Source organism: Battus philenor, unplaced genomic scaffold (assembly GCF_028537555.1).
Source record: "Battus philenor isolate CCGP_79_NKW_IND1 unplaced genomic scaffold, ilBatPhil1.0.hap1 SCAF_18, whole genome shotgun sequence".
In the NCBI taxonomy this organism is placed as follows: Eukaryota; Metazoa; Arthropoda; class Insecta; order Lepidoptera; family Papilionidae; genus Battus; species Battus philenor.
This window is the reverse complement of record NW_027181680.1, coordinates 5,582,727-5,607,454: the sequence shown is the minus strand read 5'-3', so window position 1 is coordinate 5,607,454 and position 24,728 is coordinate 5,582,727. Positions and strand designations below refer to the sequence as shown.

General features: G+C 35.6%; 1 protein-coding gene across 5 annotated transcripts in view; it reads left to right on the top strand.

Moving 5' to 3' along the window:
- cic (Putative transcription factor capicua) overlaps nucleotides 1-24,728 on the top strand; it is a 42,477-nt gene that overhangs the window by 7,854 nt on the left and 9,895 nt on the right. For 4 of the 5 annotated variants that reach the window (XM_068763874.1, XM_068763876.1, XM_068763872.1 and 1 more), the window contains exons 2-21: nucleotides 8,577-8,745; nucleotides 9,621-10,286; nucleotides 11,492-11,650; nucleotides 12,617-12,794; nucleotides 13,082-13,181; nucleotides 13,861-14,088; nucleotides 14,777-14,916; nucleotides 15,313-15,457; nucleotides 15,560-15,656; nucleotides 15,799-16,476; nucleotides 16,946-17,008; nucleotides 17,693-17,783; nucleotides 18,363-18,566; nucleotides 19,345-19,487; nucleotides 20,136-20,315; nucleotides 20,924-21,025; nucleotides 21,118-21,240; nucleotides 21,574-21,731; nucleotides 22,177-22,295; nucleotides 23,391-23,738. In XM_068763874.1, coding sequence (XP_068619975.1) covers nucleotides 8,620-8,745; nucleotides 9,621-10,286; nucleotides 11,492-11,650; nucleotides 12,617-12,794; nucleotides 13,082-13,181; nucleotides 13,861-14,088; nucleotides 14,777-14,916; nucleotides 15,313-15,457; nucleotides 15,560-15,656; nucleotides 15,799-16,476; nucleotides 16,946-17,008; nucleotides 17,693-17,783; nucleotides 18,363-18,566; nucleotides 19,345-19,487; nucleotides 20,136-20,315; nucleotides 20,924-21,025; nucleotides 21,118-21,240; nucleotides 21,574-21,731; nucleotides 22,177-22,295; nucleotides 23,391-23,738 — 4,048 coding nt within the window. In that variant the 5' untranslated portion in view covers nucleotides 8,577-8,619. The remainder of the gene's footprint in view (nucleotides 1-8,576; nucleotides 8,746-9,620; nucleotides 10,287-11,491; nucleotides 11,651-12,616; nucleotides 12,795-13,081; nucleotides 13,182-13,860; nucleotides 14,089-14,776; nucleotides 14,917-15,312; nucleotides 15,458-15,559; nucleotides 15,657-15,798; nucleotides 16,477-16,945; nucleotides 17,009-17,692; nucleotides 17,784-18,362; nucleotides 18,567-19,344; nucleotides 19,488-20,135; nucleotides 20,316-20,923; nucleotides 21,026-21,117; nucleotides 21,241-21,573; nucleotides 21,732-22,176; nucleotides 22,296-23,390; nucleotides 23,739-24,728) is intronic. The other variant, XM_068763875.1, reaches the window with a different exon arrangement.

Here is a 24,728-nt window from a genome sequence, read left to right as displayed (position 1 = left end):
GATAGCATATAATTATTGTGTGCTAGTTATAGCTAACTTGTTTGTGAATCATTGATAAAACTCTGAACTTCTTGTTTATCCATAACAATTTCTTCTTTAAATATATTGATTAGCAAAATACTGTTAGTAGTTGTACTTTTTTATTTCCTTAATCGTATCAGATTTTTCAAATCTATTTTTTAGATCGACTATTACACAGGGTAATTGGTTGTAGATGTTAAGGGATATATAGCTCATTTTCTGTCAATTAATGTACGGTACACTATGTCCAAAAATTATTGGTTTCAGAATTAATTAACGTAATTATAATTTTCAAAATTCAGAACTCTGTAAACATTCAAATTAATTATTGTTGACTATTAGTCCCTACTGGCTTTATACTGCCAGAAGTTATTGGCCTGTCGTATTTCAATAGACAAAGTAAATCAATGTGGCATATTTTAGAGTGATCATTTTATACGGGTGTTCGGAAATAGTTGCAATAGCTTTAAAGCTTTCTACTGACAGATAAGCTATATATTCAACACTTTAAAAAGCCTTTATTCCTATAACTTATCAACCTATATTAGAGATCTTATTATTATCTATTTTTCTAGTTTATTTAATTGATACGGTCATGTAAAATAATAAAATACATAAGCCGTTTATTTTGAAGAGTAGCGCCAGTTGATTATTGTGACATCTTAGCCATAGCTTTATCACCTGTTATTGTAAATACTTTAAGTTGTACAATTGTCGTTAAGTTGGCTGCACTGTAATGTTTATAATATTTAGATAGTGTCAATATTATGTTATTCTATTTATGAACCGGTTATTTACACTGTAGTGAGATAATAGTAATTTTGTGGACTGGCAGACAAGAAGGAATAACTAATGTGAGCAGATAAATTTTCATAGTGTTTTTGTTATTAAGAAACATGTTATTTGCGGTAATTAAATCGAAGGAAACATTTTTAATTAAGTATGTTATCATCAATACGACGCAGGCCATTGGATATACAAGTGCTCTGCGTACAGCGTCTACGGATGATATTAAAAAGGTCGTCTGCCTATCTTGTGGGTAAACAACGTGTGCTGCGTGTGCTGGTCCGCGGTTTTTTTTAACGGACTCTCACTGCTGCCAAAATGGTAAATGTTGATTCCATGGGTTTAAAGTGGCAGGAGGCAGAGCGGGCTAGTCTAACATCTAATTTATTTTAGTGTACCGTAGCTTGATGGCTCTCCGTGGTCTCCCGCGGCCATTTGTTCAGAACACCAAGTGGCCTGTATACATTGTCACTTTAACTTGCCAATCCTTTGAACTAGGTTAGTTACTTTTGGTTAGGTTAGGTCAAGTTAGGTCAAGTTAGGTCCGTCTACGTATCTCCTCAGAGTATGAAATACATTTTGTCAAAACAATTTTTGCAGGAATTTAAGTTTATGAAGTCTGAATTAAATATTTTACATGACTTTTCCACTATTTAAAAAAATATAGGCTACAAAAGTGGACGTTGCTAGTTAAGTAATAAAAATAAAAAACGCGGTATTTTTTTCAATATCAAAAAAATTGACAATTTTTTGGTTTTGACATAGGCCTGCTTGAGCTTTGGCATTCGTTGGTGTTAACATTGCATATGTTTGAAACATTTAATACAATATTCAACGTACATTTTTGTGAAAATGCCTGAATGCAATAAAGTTGCGACCGAACAGTGGGGAAGCATTTGTACTCTACGTGAGGAAAGAAATCATAGGAAATCTTTCGACATATTCTGTAGGCTCAAACCTCATTGGTTCTGGGTTTATGATGAATAATGTTATAATTATATAAAATCTTCATTAAGAAGATCGTGACAATCTTTTTTTAATAAAAAGAGGTGATAAAAGATTCTAATGATCATGGCATCGGCATTTCAGTTATTGATGGGTGGTACGGAACGGAAGTATTTTGCAATTAAATTGTAAAGAGTGACAAAACGATATTTTTAATAAAAACAAGTCAGTACGCACACCTTTGTTATTGAAGTTAAAGCAAATACTTTTATTTCAACCTACTACACATGTAGTGGATAGTCACAGATTAGAATAAAATTACCAATAAATGTCGCACTGGCTACCTAGATGTGTAATATTAAAAAATGTACTGACATTAATAAGATAATGCGCATGAAGATTTTTGTATATTTTAATTAATGATAACAGTAGTTATTTGTTGCCATCAATGTATCAATAAAATTTGGAAACATGCCCAAATGGAATGTGGAATGACTGATATTATTATACCGATACATACTAATATTAATATAGTTCAAAATACGAATATTGTATTGAAAAATGTTCGTTGCTGAATACGTTTAGGTGACAATATTAGATAAGTCGTTCTCAATCTCCTGTTTCTCCGCACTGCTTCGCGTTGATAAACCGTAACAAAACGAAAAACGCTTCTGATATTGAATTAGATTGAACGCTATTCCCACAGCTGTATGACACAAATTATACGTACGTAGTTAGGTATTGTGTTGCGCTGAAATAGCGTTAGCTCTCAATTACTCGCCGACCGTTTTCCTCTTTTTTGTTCGTTCGAAGCAGAACGGGTTTGGACTTACGTAGGCATTAAGACGAACGTAATTACGCAATACATAATAATAACTTAAATAAAAAAATGTATCGCGTTTACGATCGTATTTTATATCACTTGTAAAACCTAACGAGGTTAATTTATCAACCTCTTTAAACTTACTTAAATACACATATTTACATGTTAAGATGAATTTAAAAGTAAATGAATAATTCGATTCTTATAACATAACATTATTGCCGGAGAACATTTTCATGTTTTTGCACTAGTTATCGAGACTAACTACTAGTTTTTAATCAATGATTTATCTGATTTACACAAGTTATTGAAGTTATTGCATATGTGATTCATTCTACCATTTAAATTTTACTACAGAAGTTAAATAACGTGGAATAATTGAATAAATATTAAATCAACACATGCACATGACATTTACTTACAAAAGAATGTGAATACTTCGCCAACTTAATTTAGCGATGTGTTATTGCGTAATATTAGACAAGACATGAAACATTTTACTCATTCATTTTGTTTATTTGAATATTCAAAGAAGAGACTTTAGAGTTAAAGTCTGCCATGCCACGGTCTGGTTAATGTTGAATCTAGTAAACGGTGGTTGATTTAACCTTAATTGCAACCTGTTTTTGTAGTTAGGTTATTAGAAATAATTTTGTAATATACGAACACAAATACAAGATACTCATGCATATATAAGATATGACGATAGACTAGTTTCCCCGTCTTTCTTCTGCGAGCAAACTCATACCGGCGAGTAATCAAGCTACACTCTAGAAATGAACGATGGAATATGCGTCAAAGCCTTTTTTAATTAGAAACGACTATACACCAGTCGAGGAAAACGTAAATGATGATTTATATAAAAAAGTTAAATATTTATAATGTGTATTACACATTGTTAGCTATATACGTATGACTAATGGGCAACGATGACGATTTAGTTTTTTTTATATATAGAAAATGGAAGACAAAAATGGCGCTTATTTCAGATTTTTTTAGATGCTTTTATTAACGGATTTTTGAAACATAAATATTTAATTAATTACGGCATTGTACGGCGTATGTACATAAAAAATTAAATTGTAATGTTGTTCAAACCTACAGATTTAATCCAAACACCAATCTAAAAATTGAGAACGTAATAAAGAAAAATAGTATTTACCTATCAATGTGGTACGTAAAGATATTAATATCGACGAATCAAAAAGAAAGTATAATCCGATAACATATCGCCAATTATCTCGCTTGTATCACGCTCGGTATCGTACAAACCCGACTCGAACTTATTGAACATCACAAGTGCACTCGTACACTTTTGTCCCCAGTTTCCCTCGCGAACGGCTGCGAACGCATGAATTGAAACCCGACACAACTGCCATCCAATTATGAAAAAATATATTTTAATAACGCAATATTTCTACGTCTGCTATTTATTTTTAACGCTGCATATTTTATATGAAAGTACGTTTTGTTTTACGTCTGCAGTAAGAAATAAACTAATTAAATTATAAAAATGATGGGTATCATCTTTTAAGACATAAGACGTCCACTGTTGGACATAGGCCTTGCCCGTAGATTTTCAATGGGACCGGTTGCAAATGGCCTCTATAGTCTGTCTTGTAAGTTGACGTCCCACTCTAGAATCTTGAGGATTCGGCGGTTATTTGTTCTGCGTGCATATATTATACGTAACGTTAGTTGAACATCTCTTAATTTATCACTTTTATTTATAAATTAGTTAAGTAATTATGATTTTTGTTACGAAGATATCACGCATATTAAAAATGTTTATTCAGAATTATTGAGCTCATTTGCTATGTATGGTACTTCAAAAACAAACATCCGTTATAATAAATAACGTAATGATAATATAATAAAAAAAATCACTTTACTCCATATTAAAATTAATTTTCTATCTGTCCCTGCAGATTGTACTTCCACATGTTACAGGCCTGTCGCATCGCAATAGAATAAAACGAATTAATGTGGTATATTTCTGTGATCACTACGTGCCGGATAATTTTGGATTTCACAAATGAGTTATCCAATCACCCTTTTAAAGCTTTTATACGTATAATTCATCAGCCTGTATGTACAAAAAACTTTGGAGGATTCATTAATTGCACGTCTCTCACATCACGCACCTCGAATGAATCTTTACAAGCAGATGTCAGGTGGTAGTTCACTTCCCGTCTCAAATATTCTGTTACAACCCATACGTGAAGTTTATTGAACGCGTAAATCGTTAAGTATGACTTCCTGCGATTAAAAAGGCTTCCTTTCGTTTTTTATATTGATTCTAACGCGTGTAAAGCAGTTAATTATATTTATTGCAAGTTTTTTTTGCAGAGGCTTATGCTTGAAGCTTTGCGAAATTACGATCACAAATCACGAGATGCGTAGACGAATCAAGATCGTCACTCAAACAGTTTATCGTTTGAAATGTTAGTGCTGTTAAGGCCGAGAGGTTCTCGAGTACCGATCCCGAGCTGGTAAACGCGGCGTAGGTAGATCTCTAGTAGGTGAAGCGACGACGCAGTCAAGGTAGCGGTAAGTCGCCGGATGTAGGCAGTGTAAGACTGGTCATTGTGTCGATATTTGGGGGAGGCCTATGCCTTGCAGTGTCTTCAGTTATGCTCTTTGACTGACAAATAACAAATAGCATTTGCTATTTAATTCAATTAAATCGTGTTTTTAAATTATCTTTTATAGAGCCATGTACTAAGCGTGATTAAACTACTGTCCGTCTGGCCGACTGTTCCGGTCTTGATAAACTGTACTCAGATTAGTTGATTTAATGTCATTTTGAGTGGAACACAGCTGTATTAAATCACCATGAGACTTAGTAGTAGAGTAGACTTAGTATTAGAGTATTGAATCATCAGACGTGGACGATAATAATCTATGCATAGTTATTTTGTTATGTAAATTATAGTTATACTACCGTTTTAAAATATTACTTTATTACCAATTCATCTGTCTCTCACTTCGGGTCTCATTAGCAACCCTAAAGTCGCTTAACGAGCTATGGACAAAGCTACGCTCAGGATTTCTTTACGATATCGAATCAAAAATATGTAGATCTACAAATAAATTAAATTAACTAATCTTAGCCCAGCGGATTGGTAAACTGGAGTGACAGCGGGCAGGCCATATAGTGCATAGAACACTTAGCCCTTGGAGCCTCAAGAGGAGTTAAGTGGACGAATTTTTTATGGTCATCGGCAGGCCCTGGACGCAGACCTCTTCCTACCGATTCTATTGGAAATCTATGCGGAATCCATATGTTCAGCGTACATTTTGCTGCTGAAATAAAGTTTATGTAAAAGGTTTCTTTTTGTTTGAAAGTTCGGTTGCATATTAATGTAGAGAAAATTGATTTGCTGGCTTATTATGGAAAGTACTTTTGAATTGAAAAAATCTTAGGATAATAATATGTAAGTATGCCGGATAACTAAACTTAACGTAACGTACTTTTTAATTAGTAAGTTTTAAAGTCGTATCTATAATGTCTCACGAAATAACTTTGGACTCTTTAATTATTTGTAGATATCAATTTTTTCGTGAGGCGTGATATTTTTTTGATATGTGCAAGTAATATATTGATGTATTCACTATTATAATAATATTTTCTGCTGCAGTTAGATGCATGGCAACCCCACTTCTGCTGACATAGTGATTGAACTGAGTGATAACGCAAAGTAATCTCATGCGTGCCGCTCGTATTTTGTCTATATCAATTGGCATTTATCGATTAACGTCATTATATATGTTTATTGGCGTGATAACAGACGATTTAATAGTTGACTTTACGTTACGTTTCGACCCGAAGTAAACAGTGCTCTCGAGAAGTCCCAGCGCACGACGACACGAGAAACTGTAATGAACAACACATTAAGCTAAACATTTGGTAATAGTACTAGTGTCTGTGATGTGCATTATTTATTTTATTAGGATAGCAATATTTGTTATTTAAAATATTTGTGACAATACAAATTAAGACTGACGTCCAGCAACTTGTATTTAATGCGTATACATGAAGTTTATAACACTTAACTTATAAATAATATGTTAACATATAAACTGTGAGTAGTGTTTTTCATTAATTTGTTCTTGGCGTTTTAAAACTTCAAGTCTAAATATAAATAGATGTTGGTAAAAAATGTTTAGTGGTAAATTTGTACAGATAGTTTTGTATGCTTTTTGGTATTTTATTATGAAGCACCGGCGCTGGCTTATTATTATAATTATAATGTGTTGTAATTTCATGTGTCAATGTGTTCAGAGTAGATAAAGCTTTGCGATGCACATAGTAAACTGCGCGGCACTGCATTATATTCACGTGATAGATATCCTGACATTAACCGATGGGCATTTGACCGACAGGCAAGACTAAAGTGACATTTTTATCGTCATAATAATTCTTTACTTATTCTTTTTTAGTTTTGAGGTAAAAACCTTCTGGATCTTCAAGATACATTGTTTTTTTGGGAGAAGGAGAGGGTTATGTGGGATTCCTGTGTACTAAAACACTGAGTGGGTTGGTAACCCCTATTGCTCCGTTCATATTTCGCCACAGTTCCGGGTATGCGTTGTTCACGCAACCCTTGATCTCTCGTGCTATCGCGATGGTTTGAAACAACTTCTATCCATTGTCCGCCACAGAAGTGCTGAATCCGGTGAAATTTTAGGGCCTCGTAGGTCCCGTTTGTACTAGAAGAACATTCATTTTCTGACAAACCGGCACTAGACGCTTTGCCCCGACTTTGTTCTGCAGTATTGCTTGAATCTCTTCTGCCAATTGTCTTTATACCATGTATTTACCCGATAATATCATATATATGCTGTACCGTGCGGTGTGTAATACTACCATGCCGTATTTGTTACGTCACCTAGTGGTATAATGTGCACATTTTTCATGTATATTCTCCATCTTGCCTGATTATAATGCGTCAGTAACTTTGCTGGTTACGATGCCCTTGCAAAACTGTAACATTTACACAGAAGTGTTAGCACCGTTTTTTATGTAATTAAGTGAAGATAATCCAGTTATATCGGCAGTCGTGAATTAAGTCTACTCAGTTAATGTTCTGTTCTGTCTGTGCTTTATACATACCGGCTTTATTTTGTTAAAACGGCCTTGTGTTAACAGCGATCAAACCAGTTTATTTATTTCAATTAATATTGTTTATTGTACATGTCAGAAAATAAATATATACATATAAATAATTACATGTAATGTAAGTAAAAAGAGTGTAATGTGGGGTCTTATCACTTAAGGCAATTTCTTACAGACAACCATAGAATAAAAATAGAGATACAATTAACAGGTATTGGAGAGTACACACAAACCCACATATGTTTATTAATATACATTTATGTACATATACTCATAGTAAATACATACATTATAATGCTTAATTATAAATACTGCAATCGATAAAAAGATCAAATTAAGTGGGTGCCGGTGTTTATGGCAATTTACATACAGGAATAAAAATGATTACATTGATTGAAAAATAAACTCATGACGCCTAAATTTCGTCAGGCGGTAAATGTGAGAAGCCCGTGGGCTCGCAGGAGGGCCACTATTTGGACCCGCTACTTGCTATTGTTTCACAAGATTGGGAGGCCGCCAAGTTCTTAGATATCTTCGGCGAACATTTCACGGACTGACGATAATACAAGCAAGAGGGGATCGACACTACTACCACATCGGAAAGCGTTAACGCAGGGAGAAGTGGCGGAAAAACTCCAGATAAAAATCTAGTATGATGTGGGTGTCATCTCCTGTGATATACCACCAGGCTTGATTTCTTACGAGATCGGTTGATTATCAAATAGCAATATTCTTGGTCATTGACCAAATGGTGTTGTTTACTCGTTTATGATGTCATTTCGTGTTATATTAGCAATGCCCGGGAACTCTCTCGATAACATCTACTCTTTACATTAAATGTTTCATCGAACTGGGAAGATGTTGAATTTGTTTTTACTGCAGGCGGTCGCCGGCAATGAGTGATCCGCGGTAGCGGCTGGCGGTAATGCAGCGCACGCAAGCGGGCGGCGTCCCACTGCCGCAGTCGGCCGTCCCCACGCACCACCACTATCGCGCGCACGCGCACCCACACGCACACACGCACGCTCTCTATGCAGACATCGATGATCAGGTGATGCTATATATCATTTCAATATTTTACTACTACTACTACTACTGCCATTGTCCATCCGCTTCGCGGCGAACTTAAAAGACGCCTCTATACATCCCTTGCGGTTGGAATTTTGTAAAACTCATTTTAGCTAACGTCTATTAGGCAAAGGAATTTTCCTACTAAATGTCAAGTCAAGACTTGTTTCCAGAGATATATACTCTTTTAAAGCTTTTATATCTATAACTAATCATCCTGCGTATATGAGTAATTTTCACGATGTATCTGGAATATAGCATAATACTTAGAGACTTGAAATTTGGTACAACTATTCTTTTTATTAAAATATCAATTTATAAGTCAAAATATTTTTTTGCATATTCGTATTTCTTTCTACAACGCCACGCGGAACGGGCGCGCGATAGCTATTTGTTTATATTTATAATACTCGTATACAGACTCATATTTGTGTAATTGGATTTAATAATGTGAACAAGAGCCAACCCACACTGACGAATATTGACGCGGATTGGAGAAAAAGAAACGTTTATTAAACATACTTAAGAAGAAAGAGGGATATTTAAATATCGATCTGAATAATCAAATCTAAGGTACCAAGTTACATGTATCTTTGTTTTAATTTTCTAAACGCTTACTATTGATTTGTCATTATTAGGTTTAGATAAATGTATGTACACAAATGTTGTAATTTGCATTTGTATTTTTTATAAGAAAACCTATTTCGGGTTCTTTCACAGTTCTGACAAAATTTGTGATTTGGAATACTGTGTTCAATTAATTTTGTACCTTTTATTATACCGATGTTTTTTTTCATCATCCGATCCTTAACCAATAAAATGTTATTAGTAATTTTTATTGTATTGTTTTGTTTATAGATACCTGCCTCCGTAATAAGCAGCGTTGGCACAGTCAGCCTATCTCAATCAACGACCAATCCAACCCCAAACATAACCATGGCAAATCCGACAAATCCAGGCAATTCCAGCAGCAGTAGTAACGCACAGGCCGCCAGTCAGCAAACGACCACAGCGCCTGTACCGAGAAACCTGCCCAAGAAACGTAAATTCGATCCGTCTGAATTTGAAGAGATTGAACGAAATTGTGTAACTAATGTTGCCGTATCAGTTCCGAGTTATACTACGCCAGTGTTACCTTCTCCGATAATTCAACGTTCGCCACCTCCGGCTGAAATGAAGCCGTTCTCCATCTACCCAAACATCGATCTGTCGGAGTGGCGGGACCACCGGGTGCTGGCGAAGCAACGCGGCCTCTACGTCCCGGGTGTGATACGGCAGGCGGAAGGTTGTAAAGTGATAGTGGAGTTAGACGGTCAAGAGAATGAACCGGTTGAGTATAGTGATGTGTTTGGTGCGAACAAGTACGATGTGATCAGTGACGCGAGTCCTCAGCTGAGTCACTTACTGATCGGCTCCGCGTGCGTCGTGCGTATGGCGGACCCGACCAGGGAGAGTCTGCAGAACATTTTTATTGAAGGTCTCGTGTCTGAAGTGCACAATTCGCCTATCAGGATCCGTGTTAAGGTGAGTGTACATTTTGGAGATTTATTGTTCATATTAACATGTTCAACACAATGTGGGGATTTCCATAAAAGCCATGCTGCCTACCGGTAAGCGATCTTTCTGTTAACTACTTAAGCCAGGTTTCTCACTAGCTATATATTGCAACTATTAAACAAAACGCACATTAAAGTAAACCGCGTGGACCAGCCATTCAGTTGGGCAACAGACTGGACGGCTTAGTTTTCAAATCTATTTAAAAAAAATTAGCGATAAGGGTTAGTTATTTTTATTTCAAGTGTAGAAAAGAGCATTTTATATATTTCAGATTGTAAATTTCTGTTAATAAAAATTACTTATTTCCTTCTTGATTTTGGCTTGGTCCGGATGTAATAAGACGCTAGGCTTACCGGTAGGTCGCAAAGCACGTTAATATTTATTATATGACTGGCTGTTTTGACTGCGTACTATGAAAAGCTATTAACCTGTCGCGATTCAATAAAAAAAAACTCATTTCAGAGAAACCACTTTATTTATTGATTTAATGTATTTATAATAATCAACGAGTGCTTATAAATGTTTTCTATTTCATCCTTAGCAAGACTTTCTAATAATTGTGATATTGTCATTTTGCTGCATATTGGTACATGATATCTTGTGTTTGTACATAACCTACTCAACATTTTTTGGTTTTGATAAGCGTCAATTGTTTGACATATAAGTATTATATTTTATATATATGGTGTAATAATATTCTTTCACGAGACTTAACAAAGGTGACTGAAAAAATGTTTAGCCAAATGGTGTGCTTACCTAATCATTTTTATTTATAAACATTTAGATAATTTTTGAAGCAGCCTGTATAATATTCATGAGTTCTTTTTTATATAGTTTAAAGCGTCATAAGTACTAAAGTATTAAAAACCGTACAATTTGTGTAACACTAACAAAAAATTTACTGCAATAATAGTCGAAGTACTGCCTGTCTTGAATTGCACTGCCTTCTTTCAGACCCATGAACGATAGTGGTTATAAACACTGTTAGTTGAATTGCAGTACGAGGTGCAGTGCTTTTTTTGTTATTTTATACAATCTAACACATCGTCCACTTAATTTAAAAGTATAAACAAACTCTGATCACGCTTTCTTCTTTTATATGATATCTGACATAGGTTAGATAGATCTCGTAGAGGAATCCCAATTATTTTGTCTGAAACGAATGTCTTCAGGTGTCAGACAGCGAGGTGTGCAAAGGCACAGTGGAAGTGAAACGGGCAGATATCCGCCTGCTTCAGCCGCCGTGGGCCGACGAGCTGGAGGACGCGGATTCGCACGCGGCGGCCGCAATGTTTCCGCAAATACTACGCACGCACCACCCGCCCGCACAGGTAGCTGAAGTTATCTCTCTTCTTCAACATTCAATCCCTTGAAATTGGTAATGTAACAGTTCGAGCCGAGGTTCCAGAGGCAGCCAGAACTTTGTTTCTACATCATCTTTTAGCCGTAAGACGACATTGCTGGACACGTGCTTCCCTCACGGATTTTCACTGGGATCCGTTGGAAGCATTCTGAATTCAACATCCGACAACTTTACCGACGTCTGTCGAACTTGTGTTCGGACGTCCTACGCTGCACAGGACGACAAATAAGATTTTTTTATTGTGTATTAACAATAGATCTACGCCCATTTTACCATTTTAATAAAAAAAAATTGTCGTACTTCGAATCACTCACAGATTCTTGGTATATGAATGATAAAATTTTAGGTCATTGTTACCGCATTGCCATTCATGTTAGCAATTTTTAAATAAAAAACAAATTGTCACAAATCACTCGTAAGTCACACTTTGCTATATTTGCATTTTTTGCTATTGACGGCGTAGATAATACTTGACTAATCAATGAAGATTAAATCGATATATGAAAACCTTTCAACTTTTTATGCTTAAGTGTGACCATAGGTCTAAAGATTTGCTTAAAGGTAGAACCATCACCATAGCCTAACGAGGTCCTTTGCTAGTATTGACCTCCGCCATAGATTTCCAATAGGACCAGTTGCAAGTCGCTTGCATCCAACTTCTTTAAGAGAATCGTATGTCTACCTTAAGGTCCCAGTAACTATCTGTTCTGTAGACTAAGTGGTAACACAACCATCCAATAATGGTCGTCTTGAGATTTGAACTGCTAGGTCTCAGCTAAGTATTTACGGCGCCCTCAAACGGCAAAAAAAGGTTTCTACGTCACAATAAGAGAAAAGGTAGGTCTGGGTTTTTAAAATTGCCTGTCCAAGAGATTCTACTTTTAATTATTTTTCTATCACAATTAACAACGATCTCCGTGTATTTGCCCGTAAGCAAATGGGAGGCGATCATTTCTACACATCGTCGCCGATGGCCGGGTCTGGCGGTGCCGGCGGGCTTGCCAACGGGACCATGGACGAGCTGCGCAAACGCGCTTACGACGACTACGGCGAGAGCGACGACGAACTGCGACGAGAGGACATCATGTTTCCCACAGACGCTTCGCACATGGGTTAGTAGACACGTAACTACAAACAATTAGTCATGGGTCTAACATTAACATAATATTCCCCAGGTTCGAAATTTTTGTTTTAGATTAGCCTTAATCTCGTTTAGACTTTTCAAATGTTAGGCCTAAATGCGTTCAGCATGTTGTTGAAAAGCATTTGTCGGTTACACAATCTTAAAAAAATGTTTACGAAAGCGCCATTAAAAGCAGAGCATCGATATATATATATATATATATATATATATATCGATTATATTTAGTGATTATAAATGTGTGATTATGTATTGCAGAGTGCAACAACAGCAAGCGGAGCAGTCTACAAAGCCGCGGGAGCACGTCAAGTCTCCTCGAGCGCAGTCTCACACCACGATCTCAACCCCCAACTCCTAGGCAAGTTTCCAAACATGTTGAATTGCTTCTTTCTTCATCTTCGCAAATTATATTAAAGGATTTAAATTTCATTTCGTACTTTAATTATGTACAATATGTTTTTGGAAACATAATTTTGAACAAACAAAACGATGCTTTTTTGTTTATTTTTTTATTGTTATAATAAAAAGTATTAAATGAAAAACAAAAAAACTACCACCTCCATTGACAGTGTCGGCATCATTTATCTTTAAATAATTTGAAACAATGTTTGTTAAACAAGCTTGTTGCTTATACGTGTAAAAGCTTTTGAAGAGACAATGTATAACTCATTGGTTATCAATGTATGGTACACCCTATCTAAAAAACAATGGTTACAGAAATAATAATTAATATAAAGGTAATATAGTAAGAAATTAAGTTTTCAAAATTCTGGTAGATTACTCCAATCTAATATTGAGTTTTGTTTACTAATGCCTTTCTCTTTGCAATAAATAATAATTTAATGTAATATTTTTCAGAGTGATCACTTTACACAGGGATGATTAGAAATCTGTAAAGCTTTAAAGATTTTTGCTGACAAATATTCATAGTTTTAACGGTTTTGCACCTATAACCAATCGCCATTACTCAGTATATAATGTTATTGAAATCTTATGTAATAACGTTAGTGAATTCATGTATCTAATTATTATTATAGATCTCAAGCGGCAACGCCGCACAAGTACAAAAAGGGAGACGTAGTCTCTACGCCGACGGGAATTCGCAAGAAGTTCAACGGCAAGCAGTGGAGGCGATTGTGCTCTAAAGACGGCTGCACGAAGGAGAGTCAGAGGCGAGGGTTCTGTTCCCGGCATCTGTCGCTCCGTGGCGTCGCACGTTCCTCTAACACTCCGCTGGCTCACGCCTCCCACACCCCTCATCAGAGGTATGTACACTCATTATGTCAACTGATAGACACCCACTGCAAGACAGGGCTCCATCGAAGATCGCCACAGTTATCAGTCTTGCGCTGCACGCATTCAGCGACATCTCGTCACCGAATAAGAGACCCCACCGGCTGTACCGCCGATATAACTTAAGCCGCGTCTAAATGGCTCACACTTAATAGCTGATCACATAGTCAAAAGAGCGCACTCTTTATAATCTAGTGAAAGTAACAAATGATTAGTATTATCATTATTTCATCTGTAGGTCGTCCACTATATATATGATCTCCCATAGATTTCCTAATATATTGAAAACGTTGGATGCAGACCGCTTCCGATCGCTTGGTCTTCCAATGATCTTAACAAAGGTCGCTTGAAACTTCTTCATGGGTTTTTGGACTATAATATTTTGGTTAGGCTATTTTAATGTCATGCACGCTTTTACAAAAGATAATGCAATTTTTTGTTTAAGCAAAATTTACATTAAAATTATAGTGACCATATGAAGATTTACTATACAGTAGAGTGTCTAAAAGCATATTGTATTTTGATGAAAAAAGATGCCTTAGAATTTTGTCAAATTGACTCATCATCAAAAATCGTATTTTAAATTAAATTGGTTTCGCTTGTATATAATTAACATTAATAATTGTATATAACTCTCCGGTTATTTGTTTCAATTTGAAGGAGTAGCAGTAAGTCCCTGTCGTCGAGTGGTACGTGCGTGGAGGGTGATGAAACATCGCGTGAGTCGGATACCACACCGCCCCACTACCGGGTAGCGGGACGCTTCGACCCAGACGAGACTGAAGCAGCCAACATGCTCGGTAATTTATTTTGAAAAATTGAAATTTTGCTATATCAGAAATTTGTAAGAGTAAGACTTTAGCAAATATCGCTAGTTTCTGATTTGTACAGTGTTTTCTTTATCGCACATTGTTATTGTCTATAAATAAAATGAACAACACTGAATTTAGCTGAACAAAAATATTCAGCTCGGGCCTACCGAGAAAACTAGATTTTTCAGGTTGCCCAGTTTTCCGGTGTAATAAATGTATCAAAGTTTCATCCTCGTTCAGCTGATGAGTAGTCGTCATTTTGGCAAAAGAGCGTTTATTACATATTTTTCAAAATATTAGATTGCTCTCTTAAAAATAGCTGAAATAAAAGTATACATAGCAATATACATAATATAAAGTAGTAATTATGGTGGTTGTTTTTAGTGTCGCTTGGCAGCTCGCGTTCGGGCAGCCCAGGAGCTTCGCCCGTCGGAGGCGGGGCGTCGCCGGCGCTTCGTAACAACGTGTTCGTGCCTATCTCCTCGCCGCAGCCACCTCACGTGCCTGCAACCTACCACAGCTTGATAAGGTGGACTACATATTGTTTAAAAATTTCATTTAAGCTAAGAGCGTCTACTACATTCAGTAGTAATTTTATGAAATAATTAAAATATATTGTATTTGTTTTCAGACCAGAATTAGTTCGTCCAGGCAGAGTAAGTTCGCCAATGGGTGGTGTCGCCACCAGTGTTATCCGGGTATCCCCTGCGCCAACATATCATTATCAGGTACAAAAAAAATAGGAATAGCACAATTAATTTTTTTTTTTCATTTGAAGTCATAAAAAGAATTCCTAACTAATATTCTGTTAATAAACTTGATTTCGTGTACTTTGAATGTAATTGAAATTAATTGATGATATTTTTGTAGGTAGAAAGTCGAAACGGATCATCGAACTTGCAGTCAAACAACCTAAACATCCAATCCAGTGTTATCGGGATCCAAACGGGGTTGAACATTCAAAGCGTACAAACGAGCTTAAACGCGCCTGCGACACTTCAGTCGAGCCTTCAACCGAATATATCGCTAAATCTCAACAGCCTGAACTCTCAAACTCTACAAACAAGCATCGCTAACTCGATACGGAACGCAAAGATGGACGACGGTCCTCATAATCTGGTCGTACATAGAAACATACCGACATCGAACGGCATCGATTTAGAGCATGGTATATATAGAGCGCAACCCCTACACATACGGAATGGACTGTACGAAGCGTACAGACGTGAGGATGTTCCCTCACCACTGAACAATCATGAAAATTTTGTGAATAAACGAGTCTCGGAGTACGAGGACGAAGATCATTCCGTTCCTCAGACCGAATGCAAAGTTACCCGTGGGGTCATTGACCCGCGACCTTTAGAACTCTCCGAGGCTCGAGTTTTCGAAGACAAACGTATCGTGAAGCCTGCACCTCTGCAGGTACGTCCTCTGTCCATGATGGAAACCGATTCGAAAGATTCTATCAAAAGGCTGTACGTAATTCCACAGAATTCACTTGAAAAGAAACTGGTGTTGATTAAAAAGGAGCCGACTGAAACAGTCCAAGTGAGTATTATTAATTAAAATAATTTTCATTGAGACAGTGACTTTTATTTATATATTCTATAAATTTAACTATCCCGCTTTTAATTGTTGACCGGTATGTTGAAATTTACCTATCGCATCGAACATAATAGCACACATAGTGCAGATAGTTTCGTTATTTTTAAAATAATAGCAGATTTAAAGGTTACTGAACATAACACATTATATTTTCACATTAAAGTTAAGGTAAAAATTACAGACAACCTATTTGATACAATATTATTAAGATAACTTTGAATACGGAAAGTTGGACTATGATATTATGTTTCAAATATTTTCGAAAGGACTGACAATTTTTTTGTCTATAAAAAATGGCCTTGAGTAATAAATTTGCCCAATGTACTTTTTTCTTAGCTATTATGCAACTATGTATATATTGTACAATAAAGAGTTTTAAGTAAATTAATAATTAAAATTTAAATCCTATCAGCTGTTACAGATGAGCAACAATGAACAGGAACCAGAATCAAGAGTTCTTGACAACGGTGACCATGTATGTTATCATTCATTATTTATTGCATGTAAGTTAGGCCCCCTATTGGATGTACCGATGATGTAATGAAGGTCTCTGGAAGCCGCTGGATGCTGGCAGCAAAAGACCGGTCATTGTGGCGATCTTTGGAAAAGAGCTTTGCCTTATCATCCATCTGGAGGAATCCCAGCAGGACTTTGATCTCATCGATCTCTGGAAAGCATCCTATTGAACCGAGTTGCCATGTAAGCAATTTCTGGACACTGGTGTGGTATGTCAGTTGCAGCCTCCTCTTCCAGGCATGCCCTGTACAGAGGACTGTCCGTAACACAAAATAAACAGATGTTTTTTAAAAAGACCATGAGCTGTTCGGACTCCTGTCATCACACGCGGAGTAGCAGAGTCTACAGTTTATAGTAAGCATTGTCTCTGTAGGTTGATGCTATTTCTCATAGTTAGTCCATTGTTTAATGATCTTCCTGATATCCTCCCGATATGCTGTGATATTAGAGGTCTGGCGTTACCAATTAGGCAATGGCATGATGGGTCATGTACGAACATGGTGGAGTCTCTTGGCCTGTTCATCTCCAGCATTGTCGCCTGTGGTGTTACAAAGCTGTTCATAATTATAAACTTACACTAATTTTATTAATTACTTTTAATGTCATATGTAGTTATGAATATTCATATTTTTTTTATTTATAGATGAATAACGTGAACAACAGTGCAGTGATTGTACATCCAAGTCAACTGCTTCCAGTTCTTCCGCCTCCTACTTCGCACACTGCTATCATCGGTGAGTTTGATTACTTCACCTCTTGAATAGATATTAGATAATCTAATGCATACTTTCAATTGTTAGACCTAGACCTGCCTGTCTAGATCGAAAATAAAAAAAAATTTGACTAATTGTTTTACTATAGATATCGAAAATAAAGCAAAACTTTCATTTCTGCCAGGATCTTTTTAATGTTAAAGGGGTTATGCCAATAAATCAGCTTTAAGTTCAGGTAATTAAAAGATTCGGACCCATATATATATATATATTCGGGTCCATATTACATGATGGAATTTAAAAATAAATATGGTAGTCGAGCGGACTTGCATCCTGCGTCTATACGCCACCCCAGCAGCTTGCCTTATAACTATGAATTTCTTACAGAAACTCTTAACAGATGCCTAAATTTTAACGACTTCAATTTCAACAACTATTTCCAATGCGCTGCATTAAAACCTGTCTGAACGCAAAAAAAAATCTTTTTGGCGTTAAAAATTTCTAACAAAATCCCTTGTTAATTTTAATGTAACTGTACAGTTTTATACAATAATACTGCCCTTCCTTTTTTAATATAAATAATTTTCTCCATATTGTCAGTTTCAACGAGTGGGGTATCTGGCGGCGTGTTCCCCTGGCAGTCGCTGGTCCCTTTACTGAAAGCTGCTTCTCCTCCTCCTGTGCAAGCGCCGGGTGCTCCTGTATCGCCTCGCACGCCGCGCACGCCTCGCACGCCGCACACGCCACACACTCCGCACACGCCACACGTTAAATCAGAAGAACAAATCAAGACAGAAAACAACGGTTAGTTTTATATTTACACTTTATTTTTTATTATTTTTGATACTAGCATTAAAATATGTTACTTATTTTATTAAACGTTATTATTTTATTTATCGAAAATTGACCAATCACACCATGCGTTAAGTTAAAAGAAAAGAAATTTAAAAATAAAAATCAGATTAACAAATCAACTTACCTACACACCTTAATTTAACTTTTACTAACTTTTAGCTATTTTTGCATGGAGTAACCTAGGTTTATTTGTTGTAATCATCACTATTTCAGCCGTGTGTCGTTCACGATTGGACATAGGCCTTCTTTCATAGATTTTGAATAAGACTGGTTGAATACAGGCTGTATTCCGCGTTTTCTGTCTTTCTTTCCATATATTATTATTTAAACTATTCGATTTATTTATATCTCTGAATTTATCACCAGAAACAAATACGAAAGCATATAAAAGTTATTTCTTATTTAGAACCCATTGAGGTGGCTGTTTTCATGCAGTTACTTTTTTTCTCAAACAAATTACGTGCAAACACAAATCAATCGAAAGAGGCGTGGCAGAATTCAGTCAAAAAATATCGTGGAGCATAAGGCATTACTAGCAGTGTACAATATAAACAAAATTGGTAGAAGTAATCTTGTTATTTATAAAAATATTGAAATCAAAATAATACAAAAATACAGTCTCCTCTTTGAAATTAGTTATGTTTTATTTTTTAAGTTGGACTGTAATAAGCCAATCTGTCAATCGATTTTGTCTAAATAGTATATTTTAACCCGTGTAATTTTACAGAAACAGTGACGTCGATGTGCACCGAAGAGGATGACGAGGTGTTCGAATGTGAGGACACAGGCCATGGCGGAGGCGAAGACGCTTCTAAACGACGTTCGCAAAGTCTATCCTCTTTAAATCAAAATTCATCTGGACCTGAAAAAGTAAGAACTTATTAAGACTGCAAAAGTGTATAAAATATGATTTATCATAACTTTTACAAGCATATGATTATATTCACAATATAAACTTAGATTTTTAATATCAGATAAAGCCCAAGAGATTAAGTCATTAGAGAATAAAACATTGTTATGTGATATAACGTGGCAACCAATTAAAATACTTTAAAAAAGATTATTGTGTAGACATTCCTTTCAATCTTGATTATTTAGATAAATTTAAAGATGTTAATAAATTTGAAATACGCAGAACATGATGTCATAAAAAAACCGATTGAAACTTATTAATTTCAATATATTTTAGGGGCTATAATACATCGCAAGTTTTATATTTACGACGTGAGAAAGAGACAGTGCTCTACAATATTTCTCGACTTGTGATTGACTGTTAATTTTCTGTCATTTTATTGGTTTAGTATTGTTTTCATAGTTTTAAGGAGTTGTATAAATATTACTTAAGTTTAATCAATATACAGACTTCTACTTTAATATTCGTGTTGTTACGTGTATTATCTTCAAGACCTACTATCCTAGGAAGAATCCTACAAGATCTTATCTATAGATATTAAGGCCGACGAAGTAATATTAATGTGTTAAGTGTTTACTAGAAATTATCTTTCTTATTTTTTTCAGAAAGAACGCCGCATTCGTCGTCCAATGAACGCCTTTATGATATTTTCGAAACGTCATCGCCAAATGGTACATCAGCGGCACCCCAATCAAGACAATAGAACCGTCAGCAAGATACTCGGTGAATGGTGGTATTCACTCAAACCTGAGGAGAAACAAAAGTATAATGAACTTGCTAGTGAGGTACGTAAAATTGTATAGTAATACAATTTATTATTTTTGATCATCATCTGAGTTCACTGCTAGACCTGCACCAGCTGGACGTGATCTGCATCCAGCTCCTTCCGATGGTCTTAATAAAGTCGTCTGTCCACTTTGTGACGACCTTCGCTGCACTTGCCGGCCCGTGGATCATTCCAGAAATTTAGCTCCTCAGCTGATGCTTATCAGTAATGATATAGTGAACATGAAGTAATGAATGTGTTTTTCTCTTAACTACAATTATATACAGGTTTTTTTTTTGTTGTTAAAAACCTTGTCATTCACACGAGATTCGTTGATTTAGTATTTGTTTTATTATGCAACCAAATTAGTCTAAACCTTGTTTTAGGTAGAAAAAGCTCTATGACTCTCTCAGGAGCCTAAACTCGGGTCCGCTACATACAATTGTTCTAATTTACTGAATTTATTATATCTCCCATAACTTTTGAAAGAAACATTTTTGCTATGTACCATGTAAAAAAGATGTTTTTTTAAACAACAAAGAAACAACCCATACATTTTTTTTTAAATTGTGTAATTACTTCTTAATGTTTACGTTATTTTACAAATTATTGAACATGGTGTTTTAGGTAAAAGAAGCGCATTTCAAAGCGCACCCGGAGTGGAAATGGTGCAATAAGGATCGTCGAAAGTCCTCCAGTAGTAGAGATCCGACTGGTTCTATGCCGCAGGTGAGTTGAAACTTCACACTGAATCAAATGGAACCTTTTTTGTAGTTTATATAATGTTTACGGGTATTAACTTTGATAATGTTTATTTTTAGAGCCCACGCACACCGTCAGACGCGCCCAGTAGTGGAGCTCCAACTGGCACTACTGACATGCCTCTAAATGTCTCCACTTACAACCACGTAGGCTCCCCGCAGCTCAGTGATGATGATCAAATGGTATCTTTGTTATACATCTATATATTCAACTATTCCGTGCGATCTAGTACGTATGGAACTTAACATTTATCCTTTATAGATTGGTTTTCAGCCGTTGAAGCCGACAGGTTCTCGAGTGGAAAACACAAACCAATAGACTCGTAGTAGATAAGTCCTCTTAGAGGGGGCCCACTAAGTGGACCAACTATATTAAGCCTTAATTTAAATAAAAAAAAATAGTTTTTGATGTAATTGCGTCCGTTGTTAACTTTTTTATGTTAGTGATGATGAAAAGTTAACTTGAATTAGGTTGATATAAAAAACAGTCTTTCTTCATTAATAAATCGTTTACAGATGGGACAGGCGATGTCGGAGGAGGTGTCGACTCAACACGGTGAAATCGAGTTGAAATGCGGAGAAAAGGTGACCGATTCGGACTCGGAGGGTCTGGACACAAGGGACTATGTACCACAGCTGGATCACACAAGACGGCCCAAGCCTATCAAGGCGAGGTAATAAACGTATTATATACTACCTCCTTTTTTAAAATTTTTAACCTTTCTGATATTTCCAGCTTAGAATAATTCAACAATAAATAAATTTAGATTATTAATTACAGTTAGTATCATCCCCATTACAGCCAATGGTGGGAAGCATCGAGCGTATATTATATGAAACAAAAAGTTATTCTTTGATAATTTTTAATTATTTGGTGTTAATATTAAAAAGAAAGTTTCTTTGTAAGTTTGTTGCGTCCAATGTGTTTGTTGTCTTAAATAAATAGTTAACTGAAATATTCCATGTGTTGGAAAATTTAAGCCATAATGTGTAAGAAATATTCTTAAGAATTTTCTTCAAAAAATAGTCTTTTAAAGGATTTTAACATTGTATTTTCTTTCCATTTGTAATTTACATTATCTAGTTTTAAATAAGATAAATAGAATTAATATTTAGTAGTATCCTCAGGGCCGGTTCATCGGACAACCTTCTGGGAGGTATTACAGCGTCTAGTCCGGGCGGCTCCAAGGTGTTTCAGCCCACAGGTGGGGCTTTCAAGTCTACACATGTCGATACTGGTATGTCAATTTTATTTTTAGTTTTAGACAGCATGATAAATTTCTTTATTGAGTCGATTTCGTTAGGAAAATTCCATTTCTTAAATTGCAATTTTTTTCAATTGCAACGAAAATATATATATTATTTTTTATATCGCTAATCTAACGTAGCTTTCGGATACACTATATGATCTACAGATATGAGATACAATAAGGATGCATATTTACGTAAGGTATGGGCTTGTATTTTAAAAAGCTATTACATATAAAAATAACAAATTTTTAAATGCCCTGACTTCTGATCGATTATTCACTATCCTTTAGAAGCCGAGTTGGACCCAATTAATTACTTTCATAATTCGTTTATAAATAACTTATTGAAACCTACTCCATAATTTCTCAGCTAGGTAACTTTGGGCTACGTTTTTACATCGTTCGTATATGTGTATCAAAAAATTTGGTGTCTGTTGACTAGCGTCTTTTTGATTGAAAAATTATAATTAAATATGTATATAACAGGGGTGGCCAAACTGCGGCCCGTGAGCAATACGTGGCTGTTTGAACGATTATTTTAGCTTCGATTGATTGTCAAATTATTTTAATATTTCAATTTATATTACTTATGTCAGCTCCTGGGCAATCGAAACAAATTACTGATGTTAATTATTATTATTACTCCCCCATAAAATTAGCGAAAATGAAACAGTGAACATAATTAACAAATCGGCATCTTAAGAATTATTAAGAATGTTGTCATATACGTGTGCCATTTTATCTAAAAATACTATTATATCAATACACATATTTTGCACTTTTGTGATATAATATCAATAAATATATTTTTTTAATATTCGCTTGCGTGCTTTAAATGAGTATTAAATTGCGGCTCGCGAAAAAAGGTAACTTGGAACAATAGCTTGAACTATCTCGGAGCTTGGCCACTCCTAGTATATAATTTTAAGCGCATCCTTGTATATCCAGTCACAAGATAGACAGACGACCATGTTAAAGTTATACAAAACACTAGATGTGGGACACTTTCAATCTGTCTTATGGAAAATTTATGGAGGAGACCCTAATGTAATTAATAATTATAATTAATTCTGTTTATTTCAGGTGATAGGCAGTGGACAGCGTTTACGACAGTCAGTAAAACGAGCTTAGCGAATCAAGTACCCAGTTCGCCGCACCCGGTACAGACGATGACCAGTACTCAAAACTTAACGAACAGTGTCCAGGGCATATCCCTCAACACCCCAAATCTGTCTACACAGGCGGCATTGGACAACGCCATCGCTTCGATAATGAACTCACCCACCTCTACTAGTGGTGTGCAAGTCATATCAAGCGGTATATCGATACCGAACCAGTCGATGAACCAAACCCCGACATCAACTGCTTTGAGCAATGCACTGCTTAAGAGTGTTACCTTGGTGAAGAGGAATATTGGAGATAATGCTACTGGTACGTATATATGAAGTTTATTAAAAGCATTTTTAAAAGTTATTTAAAGTAAACCCTAATACTATAATACATAATATGCTTCTGTTTAACAATGTGTTTATTAGTAATTAAATAACAAATATAGAATTCATTTTGCATTTGAACGGAACGTAGCGTCTATCTATAGCCACGCAAATCTACTATTCTATATTCGTATCAAATGTACAATTTATTTCATTGTTTACCAAAAAATGCTAAATAAGTATTTACATGTGGTCAAAACATAACTATGCGTTCTCTACTCTTACGTTGATTGTTCCCGTTTACCATCTGACTTAACATGTTCTTTGACCTTTTTGTGATTGAAACATTGTATGGGAATATTGTAAATTAATATTAAATAGTGAACCAGAAACAGACGGTGACAAAATAATATTTTTATTAAAATTTTTATATTAAGTGAACATTGTTACCCGAGTACCTTTTAAAAATAATGCCGTTGAGAGAGCGTTATTTTAGCCTTTTCCCGCTGAAACAGATTTCTGTTCAGTAAGAGTCTCAGCTTGGCTAATAGTATTAGATTAGATATTGAGTTATTGAGATTTGTATATGACTATAATCTCAATGATCACAGTAATAACTGGTGTATATGGATACAGTAATGTTTGGGTACTATCGTGTGTTGGTAATAGATGAGAGTTCTTGAGTTTAGAGTTTAAACCCACCATTATTATGGCACATATACAGTGTGTGGAATTGAGTAGATTTTTAATAATAATAGAAAAAGTAGTACAAAGTAAACACATACGAGTTTAATTGTTTAAAAATAACGTCACATAGGTGGGTCATCTAAATCTACACACTCCACGAACTTAGACCACGAATTTGTGAAAACTTGCTGGCACATCGGTCGTGGAATAACAGACATTCCTTTGCGAAAGTTGTATTACAGTCGATTTGGCAATCGATGAAAGTTTTTTGACATAAGCGTGGTACACGACACGACACTAA